Source organism: Plecotus auritus (assembly GCF_963455305.1).
Source record: "Plecotus auritus genome assembly, chromosome: 7".
In the NCBI taxonomy this organism is placed as follows: Eukaryota; Metazoa; Chordata; class Mammalia; order Chiroptera; family Vespertilionidae; genus Plecotus; species Plecotus auritus.
The window spans coordinates 126,886,389-126,902,773 of NC_137774.1; the positions used below are offsets into that span (position 1 = coordinate 126,886,389).

At 37.1% G+C, this 16,385-nt stretch overlaps 1 protein-coding gene across 15 annotated transcripts in view; it reads left to right on the top strand.

Moving 5' to 3' along the window:
* Positions 1-15,149, top strand: part of MEF2C (myocyte enhancer factor 2C) — a 170,547-nt gene extending 155,398 nt beyond the window's left edge. For 6 of the 15 annotated variants that reach the window (XM_080677642.1, XM_080677645.1, XM_080677643.1 and 3 more), the window contains 4 exons: positions 1,211-1,383; positions 3,776-3,905; positions 4,504-4,639; positions 10,461-15,149. In XM_080677642.1, coding sequence (XP_080533768.1) covers positions 1,211-1,383; positions 3,776-3,905; positions 4,504-4,639; positions 10,461-10,782 — 761 coding nt within the window. In that variant the 3' untranslated portion in view covers positions 10,783-15,149. Of the gene's footprint in view, positions 1-1,210; positions 1,384-2,889; positions 2,914-3,775; positions 3,906-4,503; positions 4,640-10,460 lie in introns of all 15 variants that reach the window. The other 9 variants (XM_080677635.1, XM_080677638.1, XM_080677634.1 and 6 more) reach the window with 3 other exon arrangements.
* The last annotated feature ends 1,236 nt before the right edge of the window (positions 15,150-16,385 follow it).

Sequence of the window (16,385 nt, forward strand, 5' to 3'; positions counted from 1 at the left end):
CAGTAACACTTAACCTGGATTGCTCTGCGGGCACCTCACCCCAGGCTGTTTATAAGTTTTGCACATGCATGTGCTGAATTAGCACAGAGAAACAGCAGGGCCTTTGAGGACTGGGGCCTGGTCATTGCATCCCCACTGGGTAGACACAGTGTCTATCATTTGTCCTGGGGTCATAGATATTTGTGTTTTACTGGAATGATAATGGTGACAATAACAAGGAGGTTGACTGTCACCTTTAGAAAGCTGCAGAAAACAATGGTCTAGTTTCCAGAAAGGATTGTTGCATCAGGTTGTTGATTCTCTTCTTCTCCCACCAGAGATGGTGGAGGAAGCCAGCAGATGACTTTCTGCCTCTGCTCAGGTGGCACCGACTCCCTCCCCAGCTCTTCCTGTCACAGGCTGGATATTTGAATTATGAGAAATGGATTCCTGAAGATATCCATGTTCTATTAGTAGGGGTTAACCATCAGACCTAAAAAACCCTTCTGGTGTCCGCATTAGATAGCTGTCCCTATGCTTTGGTGAATCAGTGTTTTAGTGGAGACATCGTCCCTTCATGTTAGTTCCTGAGAAGGAGTCCTGGTTTTGGAAGTTTTGTGTGAGCAGGAGAGCCAGCCTTCGGGGTCGTACACTACAGAAGAGACAGAAGAAAACCAGAGGGAGAAATCATTCAAAGAAAAGGGGAACTGAACAGCAAGCTGTGTGAGAGGCGGCTCCTCTGGCATGTCCTAGAAATTCTAGTCTTGTTGTATGCCCTTTCTTCATTTAAGGACACACAGACACACAAAATAAAACCCAAACCATTGGACTGAAAGAGGGAGTCACTCCAGCCATACCTCTGCCGAGCCAGTCAATTAAAGTTCAGGACCAATTCTGGGCTTTTCTTAGACCTTGCATGACTGTCTGACTTTATTCCAGAATTTCTTTTACTAGAAAAAAACACACGTATATGTTGATTTCTGAGCAAGTTTATGTATATTGGCTCTCTTCTCATTAAAAGTTTATACTCTTCCTTCAAATGAATAGTAAATAACTGATTGGGTTACTCTTCATACGGAGGTTAAGTCAGTCATCCTGTAGATTTCCAATGTATGTTACTGTATGTCTTAGGCTGTTACCCTTTTATTCTTAATCTCACCTAATATATTCTCTAGACCCATAGCGGAGTCTGCATTTCTCCCTGAGCAGTTTCCTTGTTTTGTGTTAACAGGGAATGGGTATGGCAACCCCCGAAACTCACCAGGTCTGCTGGTCTCACCTGGGAACTTGAACAAGAATATGCAAGCAAAGTCTCCTCCCCCCATGAATTTAGGGATGAATAACCGTAAACCAGATCTCCGAGTTCTTATTCCACCAGGCAGCAAGAATACGATGCCATCCGTGGTAATGGAAAACTACATTTTAAATAAATATCAATAATGTTTTGTCTATGCGTTGCTATTTTTGCATTTGTCTAACTTTATGAATTACTTAAGTGCTTTCATAAAATGAATACATTAGTGCTATTGCTGGAGTCCTATTTGTATTTAGCTATTATTTCTGGTAACTGGTTCTCATTCCCTTTTCCACATAAAAAAGAACCAACATCCTAGTGAATTCCACTATAGGACTGGTGTTCTGGGGCAAAGAAAACATTGCCTTTTAAAGCCTTCAGTTTATAATTAGAAAAAATAATAATTGCCTATTCTGCTTTTGGGACATATGGTTTGACCAATGGTAGAATCGAACTCACAGAATGAGGTATTTCATAACAGATTTTTATAATATTGAACTATTTTTGTCCTCAAGGTAATGGCAATGAAAAACCTTTTTTATAATTTCTAAATGAACTTTCTCCTGTTAAATGGCAATTCTCCTCTTGGGTATATTGCAGCGATAATGTTCAGTGTATCATGTGCCTATGCACTGCCTCAGTTCATCTTCCCATATCTGTGCTCCATGCAAATAGTTACCCCTCGAAAGCAAATTGTTAAAATCCTCAGCATTCTGAGAACAAGGTTATATTTCACAAAATAAAAATTTAAAAAAAAAGTTGTGGCACTTGTAAGAATAAAGAAGTGAATGAGAAACAGAAATGTAAATAATATCCCGGACTCTGCCGTTTTTCTTTTTCTGGGTCTGCAGGGCTAAGCTAAGATGAAGATAATATGGTGGGACCAAATTCAGCAACAAAGAGACTTACATCAGTGTTTGCTAAATGAGCTTTGCTTAAAAGTGAGAACAAGATTCAGTAGACAATTTTAGATCATTCTGCAAACACATTTTTTTTTTCTTTCTGTGCTCTGTGGCAAGCTTCAGGGTAGAACAGTCCTGCAAGCTGATTAGTTTATTATGGCACAGTGCAGATTAATTTTGAATATCAACCAAAAAAATCACATAATATGCAACGTTCCCTTAGGAAAAGACTGGGTCTAATAAATAAAATCTTCCACAGGGCCATAGCCAAGCAGTGTGGCCCTGCATGGCTGGCTGTCTCCATCGGCAGATTGATTCCAAGTCCCATAAACCTGATGCTTTCCCAGGGATCCTGTGAGAGGTCGGGCAGGTCTCTCCCTGGCAGCCACGTACGGTCCCCCTCCTCTACCAAGTGGGGTTTTAAAGGACAATCCTTTTTATTTTTTATTTTTCAAAATCTGATGATGAAATAATGAATGTGGAGACACTGACCTATGCTGAAAACTGGATAGATTGTCTTCACATTTGAGACAAACAGCTCATTAAGGGAAACAAAGAATGTCTTTGTAAGGAGTTATCTTTAGAGTCTGGGTTTTAGAACTCTCCAAACTGTTGGATCTATCAGAAGATGCTTTTTCCTGTATTGAAAAGATTTTGCCCAATTATAAATATTTACAGACACTAATTTATAAAACTCCTTCTCCATGCTCTCAGTCTGAGGATGTCGACCTGCTTTTGGTAAGTGGTGAGAGGGCTTCCCTTACACAGCACGGGCAAGGAGAAATCCAAGGCGATTCTTAGGTGGAGAGGGAAAATGGGAAAATTGTGTAAGTTATCATGGTGTGTCAACAGCGATTATATTTAGATACTACTCATCTCAAGTATCACTCACAGGGGAAAGGGACGTCAGGTTATTCTTCTGTCTCAGCCTCTGCAAGTGAAGGCCATGTGCGCGCACACACACACACACACACACACACACACAGAAATTAGTTATTTAAAACCACAAAGATACTTCTTATTCTAAGAAATTGAAGTCTCATGATGTTTAAATTTATGTGAATCTTTAATCTCCTTGCTGTAAGGAGTTAAATATACATGTTAGCTGCTTTGCCATCTAGTTTGAGGGAAGTTTAGAAGAATCTGAAAAAAGTGGTCAGAGCACCACCTTCTGGTCAGAATATAGCATGAAACTCTACGGGTCTGCTCTGCTGTCTATAGAACTAAAGATAAAACCACCTTGGTTGATTTTAATTTTTTTAATTTGCATTTGAATAAAAGCTGAAACAATGGAAGTACAGTATACATATTTCACCAGTTTTCAACATAGTCTGTTTTTACCCATAATAAAGCTATGCTACTTGTTACTAGTTCAGTTGCCTAGGAGATACTGATGTAATGGGTTTCTATGGCAACAACTGGTCTCTTGAAGGATTGTAAATGATAGGGTTGGCAGAGTTCATAGAGACACATGTTAAATGATTAATTTCATGATGTTTGTACCAAATTCTATCTTTATGTGCAAAACCAATACTGAAATCTAATATTTTTTACTTTTTAAAAAATTCCACCAGTAATGTCTTTTTATTTACTTTAAAAGAATCAAAGGATAAATAACTCCCAGTCTGCTCAGTCATTGGCTACCCCAGTGGTTTCCGTAGCAACTCCTACTTTACCCGGACAAGGGATGGGAGGCTATCCATCAGCCATTTCAACAACATATGGTACCGGTGAGTAGCTTTGCCACATTCAAATAATATATTAAATACTTTTTATTAAAAAGCAAGATGAAAAAGATACTACCTTTTAGTTCATTATGAGGCTTTATTTATTACCTGTGGTATTCAGAGCACTAAAACCACTACCTCTGACTTACTAAGACAAAGTGAATATTCACATTTTTTTTAATGACTGAAAGTTTCACTAACCCAAACTGATGTCAATATAGAAGAACAATTTCAAGGAAAATGAGCTGTTCTTTGATGTAATAGCTCACTTTCTCATGATTGTTTAAAAAATGTGTCTAAATCATCAAATATGTATATACTGAAATAGCACATTGTAGTTCTAATAAACTAGAATTGCAAGTTGCATTACTTTGAAGCTTTCATGGAATGCTTATTTTTTGGTACATAGTATATCTCTTTTAAATTAAAATTGTCCCTTATGTTTTTCTCCTTCTCCCCCTCACCCCAAAAGTAAAATAATTTATAACAGTCATTAAATAATACTAAGAGGATACTTTTAAAATTGAAAACGTTTATGCTCTTCATCATTTGACAATTTCTAGATTAAATACCTTCCCTTGCTGTTTTGTGTCTGATCTAGAGTACTCTCTGAGTAGCGCAGACCTGTCCTCTCTGTCTGGCTTTAACACCGCCAGCGCTCTTCATCTGGGGTCAGTAACTGGCTGGCAACAGCAACACCTACATAACATGCCGCCGTCCGCCCTCAGTCAGCTGGGGTAAGCAATGTCATTTCTTTTGTAATACCCTTGTAGGAAGCATTTTTAAATGACAAATAGCAATCTCTAAATAATGTGCTCTAATGTCCCATTAGAGGATGTAAAATTCTGCTCTATCAAAATGTGAAAGTAATTATCAGATCAATACCTTTCAAGTAGCTTAAATATTATCTTATTCTTTAAAAGGAGGGGGAGCTTTGGGATAATGATGTAAATTATTTTCCTATTGTTTCAGCCTTTATTTATTTCTATTTCTCTCAATAATATATTTTTATTTAGTTAAGTTTTCACTTAGCTCATGTGGGACATAAAACAACATTTACAGTTATAAGTTCTTGGAGTTTTTTGAGATACTTGAGAATCCTTAGTCAGCATGAACCATACAGTTCATGCTAATGTTGCAGTAGTACTCATAGGATCAACTATTCCATTGAATAATAATGTACTCATATATATGTAAATATATATGTAAATATCCATAGATATACTAATTATCTAAATTTGAGTATAAGAATCATTTTTGTTGTTTTCTGGTCAGAAGATGTATATTTCTGCCCCCTTGTGGTAGTTTTGAGATATGTCTTTACCATAGAAATGACTCCTGTCATTAAACTATGGAATTGTCCAAACCTTTAAAAAGCCTCGACTGCACAATCACACTATGTGTAAAACAAACAGTTTTTATTTTAAAGTTTAAAATCTGAATCAAAAACTAATAACTCTAAAACTGAAATTAATCTTCAAAAGAAAATAGTAGGATGATATAAAATATTTAAAGAAAACAAGCTTTTATATTTTGGAAACATTCTATATGCTTACCTCACCTTTACTTTCCTGCTGAGGATTTGGTTAGAGTAGTTAACTAGTTCTACATTTCTATTTCTAAGGAGATAATGAGCATAAGATACTGAGTAGAATAAAAATCACTGATTGATGCCACAACTTCATCTCTCTTAGCCCTCCCCTGCCCCAGCAGCTTTCACTAGAATTGATGTCACATAGGTTCGTGTTTTGGGAGTGGGGTCTTCACCCATTCATCATTTGCTTATGTGCATTCTACTCACTAGTCACTATTATGGCAAAGCTAAACTTTCATATAAATAATAAAATTCATTCACATGACAGTGTAGCTCTGCTTTCTTGAAAAATTAACTAGCTAAGTAGACACTTATTGTAATAACTTTTTCAGGTAATTATCACTAAGTACATCATACCATCCAGGAAATCTTAAAATACATACACGTGGCATAACAGTGCTGTGACTCAGCTGCGAATCCATGTACATGCTTCTTGGCAAAAATAAAGGTCGCTGTTTACTTCTCATTTTTCACAAAATTCATCCATTAGAGGACTAGATTTCCTTAGAAATTATCAATGTCAAAAGCTATATAATTTTCTCTGAATATGGTAGTATCTGACAATTTGCACTTTACATATAAAACACATATTTATGTATTTTAATTACAATTTTAAAATTCTCTTCTCTTTCATGGGAAGAATCTAATTCTCTGTTGCTCTTAATAGAGGTTTCAGTACATGAGAAGGGGTTAGGGGACTGGATTAGAGAGGAAATGAATTACAACAGCCAATCATGAAGCATTTTGTTTAGTTCTGATTTCTATCAGTACCAATCCTCATGGTGCATAATTTGAGTCTGAATTTGGTCTATGAGTTTTTATTGCACTTAATCACTTCCTTTATCCCTCAGACAGGATACACTTCCAGTCCTTCTAATTTTGGCCCACTTACCTACTTACTCCTCTTTCTTTTCCTGCCTTCTTATACCCCTTGGGTGTCTCTCTTTCAGTCTCAGACACACACACACACACACACACACACACACACACACACACATGCACGCAGAGACACTTTTCAAGAGGAGGTTCCTTCACATGGACTAGCCCATGCTCACACAATTAAGTGTGACACTCTTTTTTGACCTCTCCCCAGGTTGTAATATTTATGTAAAATGAACTATATGAGCTGCCTTCATTTCTCACAGTATAAATTAATTTTTTAAATTGGATTTTTTTTTTTCCTGGCTAAAGTAGTTTCAGATGCCTGTGTGGTGGGGTCACATTCTTTTGGTTAGATACAGCAGAGTAAAATATATTTCAGCCTGACCAAGATGGGCACCACAGTTTTCTCTCAAAATTAAAAAGTACTTTGCTCATGGAAATATCTTTAACTCTTCAAAACTATACTTTCATATTTATATATATATATATATATATATATATGTATATATATATGTGTATATACATTTTATTGATTTTTTATAGAGAGGAAGGGAGAGGGATAGAGAGTTAGAAACATCGATGAGAGAGAAACATCGATCAGCTGCCTCCTGCACACCCCCTACTGGGGATGTGCCCGCAACCAAGGTACATGCTCTTGACCGGAATCGAACTTGGGACCCTTCAGTCTACAGGCCAACACTCTATCCACTGAGCCAAACCGGTCAGGGCAAAAACTATACTTTTAGCATTGTCTAGTGCCTGATTTTATCTAAGCAAGTTAGATAAACGGCATAAATTGATTGGATGTAAGGAGTAGAGATGACTGGCAGGAGGAACTTGCCATCAAAGGCTAGTGAGAGTTGTTTGCATATTAAGGTGTGAGAAAAAGACCCTTGAATTTTTAGGGCTTTTTCTCCCACCACCTGAAACCAGGGCAGCCTGTTTTTTGGAAGCATTTCTATACATCATCTTTGTTGAGGTGGGTGTGCAGGACATACTGAGAGGAGGTAACTTTGAATAAAGACGAATTTTAAAAGGTTCAATAAAATATAGTCTGCTAGCCTAATTTCCAGGAGAAAGCAGTAAGAAATTTGAATAAAACCATCCAATCATCTTTCATTTCTGAACAATTATGGGGAAGGGTAGGTGTCTTCCCAGTTGGAAGGCATTTGTAGAGGATGAAACCTAGCAGCAGGACTTGATATGGGCAACGTGCATCTGGCTTCTGTCTTTCCCACCCACCTCGTTCTCACCCACCTCGTTCTCACCCACGCATATGAAGTAGTTCACAAGGATCTGTCTGTGGCCACAAAAGTTTTGTTCTCAAGGACAAGTAAACCAACATCTGAACCTCACATACATACAGCTAAGTGATCTTTAATGTTCCTTTTCCTTTTCAAGAAAACACTTCCTCGATAACAGTGGCTAGTCAATTAGATTTCATTCTGTTTTGAATCCTCTACCACAGTGCAATGAAGCCGAATCTCAGATATCATTGACATTTTATGACTGTGCATTTAGTGCCCCTGCAACTATTCAAAATGCTTCATACATGCTTTCAATGTAAAGTGAAATGTCACCAAAAAATGAACTTAGGGACTGGCCTGTTTGTTTATGGGAAGGGATAAGTAGTAAATGTTTTGTCTTTTATGAGGAAGAAATACAGCAAAATTTGTACAAGCCAGTTGACATTGGGAGATAATGCCGCTTTCAAAAATTGTATTAAAGAAACAACATTTTTATTATATTACTTTTTGCTTAACTTATCCAGATTAACTGCTTTACTAGTCCAAATCAGCAAATATTTTTTTCAAATTTTCCATGCCCCCAGCCTGTGAAGACACAATTTAAATGTCAAAGGGCAGACAAAAATATTTATGGAGATGCCACATATTTTCAGACTCCTAATTCACATTCATTATTAAACAGCTGTGTGAGTCATTGTAAGAGGCATTTCATTAAATTTTAGTGAAATGATCTTTTTTATCTAGAGCCAGGAAAATTCTTTCTTCCAGAAATCAAACGATGATTTCCTCTGACATCAAAATGAAGAATTAAGTGACATTGAACCAAGATAAAATAGCCCACCATTATGGATCCTTTTGAAATACAGCTCCACCTCTATTTTAATATCTTATTGACTAAAACATTACTTAATTAAAACTCTTAGAAAATTAGCATAGAGACTAAAATAAACGGGTGATTGAAAATTATATATTCTTGATATAAATGCTAAAACTGCTTTGATTCTATAAGATTATAAAAGGCCCTGGCCAGCTTCAGGTTTGATCTCTGGTCAGGACACATACAAGAATCAACCAATGAATGCGTAAATAAGTGGAACAACAACTCTCTCTCTCTCTCTCTCTCTCTCTCTCTCTCTCTCTCTCTCTCGATATATATATATATATATATATATATATATATATATATATATATGTATATATATATATATCCCCTTTCCTCCCCCTCTCCCTCTCTCTAAAATCAATAAATAAAAAGTTTTAATAAAAAGATCATAAAAGCCAGAGAAGGAAGGGCTTATTAGGGAAACAAATAATTCTCCTTTATGTTATTCTCAACATTAACTCATCTATTAATAAGGGAAGGAAAGTAATTCTTTGCCAGTAGGTGGTGCTTTTGTATAAAACATCACTCAAAGATAAACTCATTTCTGACTAATTTTGTATCTCTATACATCTTGAGCTTCGATTGCATCTTGCAAAAAGCCAGCCCCAGTTACTCCACTTTTTCCTCTGATATATATATACCTATTTTCTCACTGCTCATAGTTACTTTGTAACACCATCCAGTTCTCTCCATTGGAAAGTACAATAATCACATATATGGGTTGGCAGCCTTGCTTTCCTTTGTTTCAAATGGGTGTGTTTGTATGGATTATTCTTTGCTGTAAGTCTTCCTCAGTAAAAGAGGTTTCCGTATTCTCTTGACAATGTGGGCAAGTAATACTGACTCTAGCCGTGGATGTCAGGGCAATAAGCATGTGAGAACAGTGCAAGCCTCGTTAACATTGACATCAGCAGTAGTACTGTGGTTTATCCTGATGAAAGTCCTTGTGGTTTGCTAATCTACACTTAGGGCTTCCTGCTTTTCCCTCCAGAGTTTCAAGCCCCTAAATTCTCCCACATTTTGTAATAAGGGCAAGTTATACTCTCCTGGAACAAATAAGGGCTGGGGGGTTATATAAACACAATAAAATTACACTAGATCCTTCTTTACAACAACCTTTGCTTAGGCAAATCCGGATTCACCAATTCATGGCAATTATAAATAAGAGGACTGGTACCCTAAGTACCCTAGCAGGGTGAGACTAACATTAGGGAAGTTGAGGTAATTGTGCAAAATAAACAGCATTTTTATCCCGTGTAGCTGAGAAAAGATGAAGAAAGTAAAATTATATCCGTTTTAGTGACGTAGGAAATCTAAGTGTTTTTAAGCCAACACTTAAAATTTCTGCAGATAATTGTCCACCTCCTTCCTCCGTCCTTTCGCCTTTCCAGGCTTTTCCCTAGATATGGTCATAGGTAGGCTTTTATGGATGCTATTCACCTGAAATTTGAACTCTTTTCCCTTTCCCTGAAGCCTGTGCAACTTAATGTGTAAGTGCTTATTAAATTGAGGGAACCAATCATATCCAAAATAAGCTTTTTACACTAATTTTCAAACACTGGCATTAGTAGATCGAGGACGTATAACTCAAAAGCTAAACAATGTATCTTAAATCTTAGATTCAATTTTGGAGCTAGTCTAGGGAGCAATCCCACCACACAGAGAATGCTTTTTCTAGCGTGTCTGGTACCCCTTTTCAGCCCTGTATGGATAGGTTTAGGGAGCTTGTCAGACCAGAGGTGTCATTCATAAGCCAGGGCCAGCTAAATACTGTCATCATGGGGGCAAATGGAGAAGGCGCTGCCTCCTCCAGTGCTTCTGAGCACCGCCTCCCCCTCTGGGCATGCTCTGGTGTCTATGCGAGAGTCTTAAGCTGATGTTTGATGTAATTGTGAGTTCCTGGGGGCTCCAGGCCTCCTCCATCTGTAACTGGGTTTCCTTTCCTCCTACAGAGCTTGCACTAGCACTCATTTATCTCAGAGTTCAAATCTCTCCCTGCCTTCTACTCAAAGCCTCAACATCAAGTCAGAACCTGTTTCTCCTCCTAGAGACCGTACCACCACCCCTTCGAGATACCCACCACACACGCGCCACGAGGCGGGGAGATCTCCTGTTGACAGCTTGAGCAGCTGTAGCAGTTCCTACGACGGGAGCGACCGAGAGGATCACCGGAACGAATTCCACTCCCCCATTGGACTCACCAGACCTTCGCCGGACGAAAGGGAAAGTCCCTCCGTCAAGCGCATGCGACTCTCTGAAGGATGGGCAACATGATCAGATTATTACTTACTAGTTTGTGTTTTTTTTTCTTGCAGTGTGTGTGTGTGCTATACCTTAATGGGGAAGGGGGGTCGATATGCATTATATGTGCTGTGTGTGGAAAAAAAAAAGTCAGGTACTCTGTTTTGTAAAAGTACTTTTAAATTGCCTCAGTGACACAGTATAAAGATAAACAGAAATGCTGAGATAAGCTTAGCACTTGAGTTGTACAACAGAACACTTGTACAAAATAGATTTTAAGGCTAACTTCTTTTCACTGTTGTGCTCCTTTGCAAAATGTATGTTACAATAGATAGTGTCATGTTGCAGGTTCAACGTTATTTACATGTAAATAGACAAAAAGGAAACATTTGCCAAAAGCGGCAGATCTTTACTGAAAGAGAGAGCAGCTGTTATGCAACATATAGAAAAATGTATAGATGTTGTGGACAGACCCGGCAAAGGGTGGCCATTGGTAAACATTAGGAACATGCCAGGTCACCTACCACCCCGAGAATGCTCACAAACCTGCAGGCTTATCATTGGCGTATGGCACTCCATCAAAAGGATCGATGACATTAAAAGAGGACCATACCTATTTAAAAAAAAAAAAAGTGGAGTTTGAGGGCTAACGTATTTAATTAAGTAAATAAAGGAATTTGGGTCTGCATCTCTTATTAAATAAAAGTATAAAAATATGTACATTACATTTTGCTTATTTTCATATAAAAGGTAAGACAGAGTTTGCAAAGCATTTGTGGCTTTTTGTAGTTTACTTAAGCCAAAATGTGTTTTTCCCCCCTTGATAGCTTCGCTGATATTTTAAACAGTCCTGTAAAAAAACAAAAAGGACTTTTTGTATAGAAAGCACTACCCTAAGCCATGAGGAACTCCATGCTTTGCTAACCAAGATAACTGTTTTCTCTTTGTAGAAGTTTTGTTTTTGAAATGTGTATTTCTAATTATATAAAATATTAAGAATCTTTTAAAAAATCTGTGAAATTAACATGCTTGTGTATAGCTTTCTAATATATATAATATTATGGTAATAGCAGAAGTTTTGTTATCTTAATAGTGGGAGGGGGGATATTTGTGCGGTTGCACATTTGAGTAACTATTTTCTTTCTGTTTTCTTTTACTCTGCATACATTTTATAAGTTCAAGGTCAGCTGTCAAAAGGATAACCTGTGGGATTAGAACATATCACATGACAACACCCTAAATTGTCTTTAATACATTAGCAATCTATTGGGTCGACTGACATCCATTGTATATACTAATTAGTTTATGTTATGCTTTTTATTTTTGAATTTTCATCAAATGCAGGGCCCCTTTCTGATCTCACCATTTCACCATGCATCTTGGAATTCAGTAAGTGCACACCCTAACTTGCCCATATCCTAAATTACCTGGTTGGTTTTCAGCCCAGAATTTGTTATGCTTTTAGAAATATGCCCAGAATAGAGAAGTTGTGCTGGGGCCCGTGTCCTGCAAATATGGCCCTAGAAACAAGTGATAATGAAGTTTGTTCGATGTATAAGTTATAAATTCCCACAGAAGAAAAATGTGAAAGATTGGTGCTAGACAAGAAGGAAACAGATAAAGAGATAGTTGCTTCACCATCCGTTTTTAATTATTTTAACTGACCCTTAACAATCTTGTCAGCAATGTAGGACTGTTGAACAATCCCAGTGTGTCAGGACCCCCAAATGTCACTTCTGCATAAAGCATGTATGTCATCTATTTTTTTTTCTTCAATAAAGAGATTTAATAGCCATTTCAAGAAATCCCATTAAAGAACCTCTCTATGTCCCTTTTTTTAAATTTTTCAAGAAGTAATGACTCTTGTCTAATATTTGTCTATAAGGGCTTCATTTTCAGACCCTTTAAAAAGTGAGTGCCATTAAAAAAAATGTTGATATCTGTTGTTTAAAAGAGATTTCAGTCTAGGAATGATTTTTCTTCTCTTGGAATGTGGAGATCTGTCGATCCATCTCCAATCATACACAGTGACATACACAGCAAAGAAGAAGCAGACAATAAGATCGACACTGCTACGTCGTGTGTAGGACATTTCTTTCCCATTTTTTTCCTTTTACTTGTAAAGTTGCTATGCGTTTCTCATTGAAAAAGGCTGCCGCTGGGTGGCAAAAGCCAAGAGACCTTACTAACTAGGCTATATTTTTCTTAACTTAATCTGAAATCTACAATTAGACCACAATGCACCTTTGGTGGTATCCATGTAGGATGCTAACCTGCCTTGTACTAATGTTTTATATGCTAAAAACAAGCAAAAATAACTATTAATCATTTCATATATCCCACTACTCAAGGTATCCATGGAACATGAAAGAAAAACATTTATGCAAAGGAAAAACAGAAAATCATTGCTGAAAATAGACATACACACACACATTCACACATAGGGGGAAGAAAACTAAGAAGTCATTTTTCTCACCATAGATTTGATCCCATCCTTACAACACATCTTTGTAACTTGATGTGTATAAAATATGCAAACATATCACAACTGTTCTTTATCATTTCAAAACACTTGATCACTATCAGTAAAAAACTTATCAGTGGGTGGGAAAGGGTCATTATGTGAAAATATGAAAAAAATAGCCATATTAATTTTTTACCTGCACTTTGCCTCAGCAACAAAGAAAAAGTGAATTTCTAATGCTGAAAATAAAGTAAGTTAAAGTGCCAGCAGAAGCCTTGGCTATTTATAGCAATTCTGGCGTTAGTTTTATAAGAACATGAAAAGAACAGAATCACTTGAAAATGGATGCCAGTCATCGCTTGTCCCCACTACTGAATTCACATAAAGTGGTGGCAAGCTCGCGAAGGGATAATCTGAGAATTTTTTAAAGATGATTTAATGAGAAGAAGCACAATGTTGATTGTGATGAGTCACTCTCTGTAAACGATCACTGTCTATCTTTACCCTTATACCTTATCTGTAATTTACCTTTTATTGTATTTGCAAAGCTAGTATGGTTTGGATTTTTATCACAGTAAATCCTTTGTATTCAGGAGTTTAGGGCAGAGCCCTGAGGGAGTGATGTTTCACATAGTCATCATAGAGAACATTTTAGGCAACATTCTTCATTGCAAGTCAAAGAACCACAAGTGGCATTTTACACAGCTCCAAGCATCTTATGCCTAATCCTAGTTTAAAAGATTTTTGGGTAACATTAAGCTTACATACTGGTAACACTGATGCAATATATGCAAGCTGCACAACCTGTATATTGTATGCATTGGTGCATGGAAGGCTGTTCATTTCAACCTTTTTTAAAATTGTGTTTTTTAGTAAAATGGCTTATTTTTTTCCCAAAGGTGGAATTTAGCATTTTGTAATGATGAATATGAAAATGCCTGTCATCCTCAGATCACTTTCAGGTTAACTAAGGTGAGGATTTTAAAACAATTCAAATACACTTTTTATGAGAATATCTGCCCTCTCACAATGTTATGTATTTGTTTTTCTTACACACCCATCTTTTAACTTAGAAATAGCTTTTTTTTCTCCTTTTATTCTTTTGTTTGTTTTTCCAGAGAGTAATGCTTGTATTTCTTTCTTTAAAAAAAACCTTTTTTTCAAGAAGCAGCAGCCACTTGAACCCTCAATAAAGGCTGTTGCTTAAGCATGGCATACTTCATCTGTTCCTGTTGGTGCCATCTGCTGTGTGGCGTCACTTATACAGCGTGAATTTCTTGCCACTGCAGATCTTTTGAAGATTGATGGAATACTGGTGTCTGTTAGAATGCTTCAGACTACAGATGTAATTAAAGGCTTTTCTTAAATATGTTTTAACCAAAGATGTGGAGCAATCCAAGCCACATATCTTCTACATTCAATTTGTCCATTTGGGTTATTTTCACAATCCAGTATTGCATTTGCCTTCCCTATTCGTACCTCAAATTGATTCATACCTCAGTTTAATGCAGAGAGGTCAGCTAAGCGAGGGATTCTGTTGTGGTTTGAATTCAGCACCAGTGTTCTCGGAGCAACATGGGCTGGGGCACTGCAGGGTAGGACTTGGATTGCTTCAGATGGTTTGCTGTATCACTTCCCTTCTTTTCCTGGGGACTTGTTTCCATTAAACAGTCATTCGAATAGCTTGTAAATGAGGGCATACAAGCATTTGCAACAAATATTCAAATAGAGGCTCACAGCGGCATAAGCTGGACTTTGTCGCCACTAGATGACAAGATGTTATAACTAAGTTAAACCCCATCTCTGTATCTCAAGGGACTTCATTCAGCTGTCTGTAGTGGAAAAGTGGGGAATTTTCCAAAGTTTCTCCTGCTGGAAATAAGGTATAATTTGTATTTTGCAGACAATTCAGTAAAGTTACTGGCTTTCTTAGTGATGCAGTGTCTGTGGTGCATTTTTTTAATTAATGTTTTGCCTTTTAAATGTATTCTGCTTCATCGTATGTTTTTAAAAGTAGCTTCTCCCACAAGTGCACATGAGCTTTCTTAGTTTTCAGTTGAAAATACTCAAAAAGAGGGATATTTGTGTTTAGGAAGAAGGATGGGTATGAATTGAATCAGCATTCTTGGGCTGATCATATGTATTTAGCCAGTGTGGGAAGTTCAAGGTTCTAATTGAGTTCAACTTCTTTATCAAAGCATTTCTGCCCTAGCCAGTTTGGGTCAGTGGATAGAGACAGCCTTCAGACTGAAGAGTCCTGGGTTCGATTCCAGTCAAGGACACATACCTCAATTGCAAGCTCAATCCCTGGTCCTGGTCAGGATGTGTGCAGAGGCAGCTAATCAATGTGTCTCTATCAACTCTGTCTCTCTCCCTCCCTTCCACTATCTTTAAAAATCAATGAGAGAAATATCCTTGGGTGAGGATTAACAAAACTAAATAAATAAAGGAATCTTATTTAAAACAAAACTGCATTTCCAGGAAAGTCTTTGATAACTTGCTTAAATATGCAGAATTTTCCAGAAGTCATTGTGAAAGAAACTACAATTCAATAAGTTAATTTTTTAATCAAAATGTGTATAAAGCATTTCTAGACTTATTTCTGTTTTCTTCATCAAAATAGTTTCTTTAACCAAAAGTGGTTGAAAACATGGGCTTACTAGTATATCTAAATATTTGAGAAAACTAGTAAATGCGTACATTTTTAGAAACTCCAAGATTTATCCATTACGAAAATTTAATGACAATTGGAATGTCCTTAGAAAGATCAATGTAAAGTCTAATTCAGGAAATGAAAAGGAAAATAAAAAGGCACTGGCCAGCCAACTGAAGAACTTGAACTTTGCATTAGCAGTGATAAAGAAAGGGATGCAGCTGGGGGAAACGTTGCATGTGGCTTCGAAATTGCAGTGTTTTCCTCTTCTTTGTTCTCTTTATTCATTTTTAGCAAACATTTACTAAGCAATTATGATGTGTAGTCATGTGGTGGATTCTAGGGTAAATGAAGAGATAGCCCTGGCTTTTAAGAAATTTATAAACTCATAGGAGATTATAAGACTAACAGCAAATAAAAAACGTTCTCAGAGACTGCTACCAAGTGTAGGAGGAAACCACTTTGGTCATCTTTGCAGCGGAGTAGGGCAGAGGCCCCCGGCGTGCACACTTCATAATC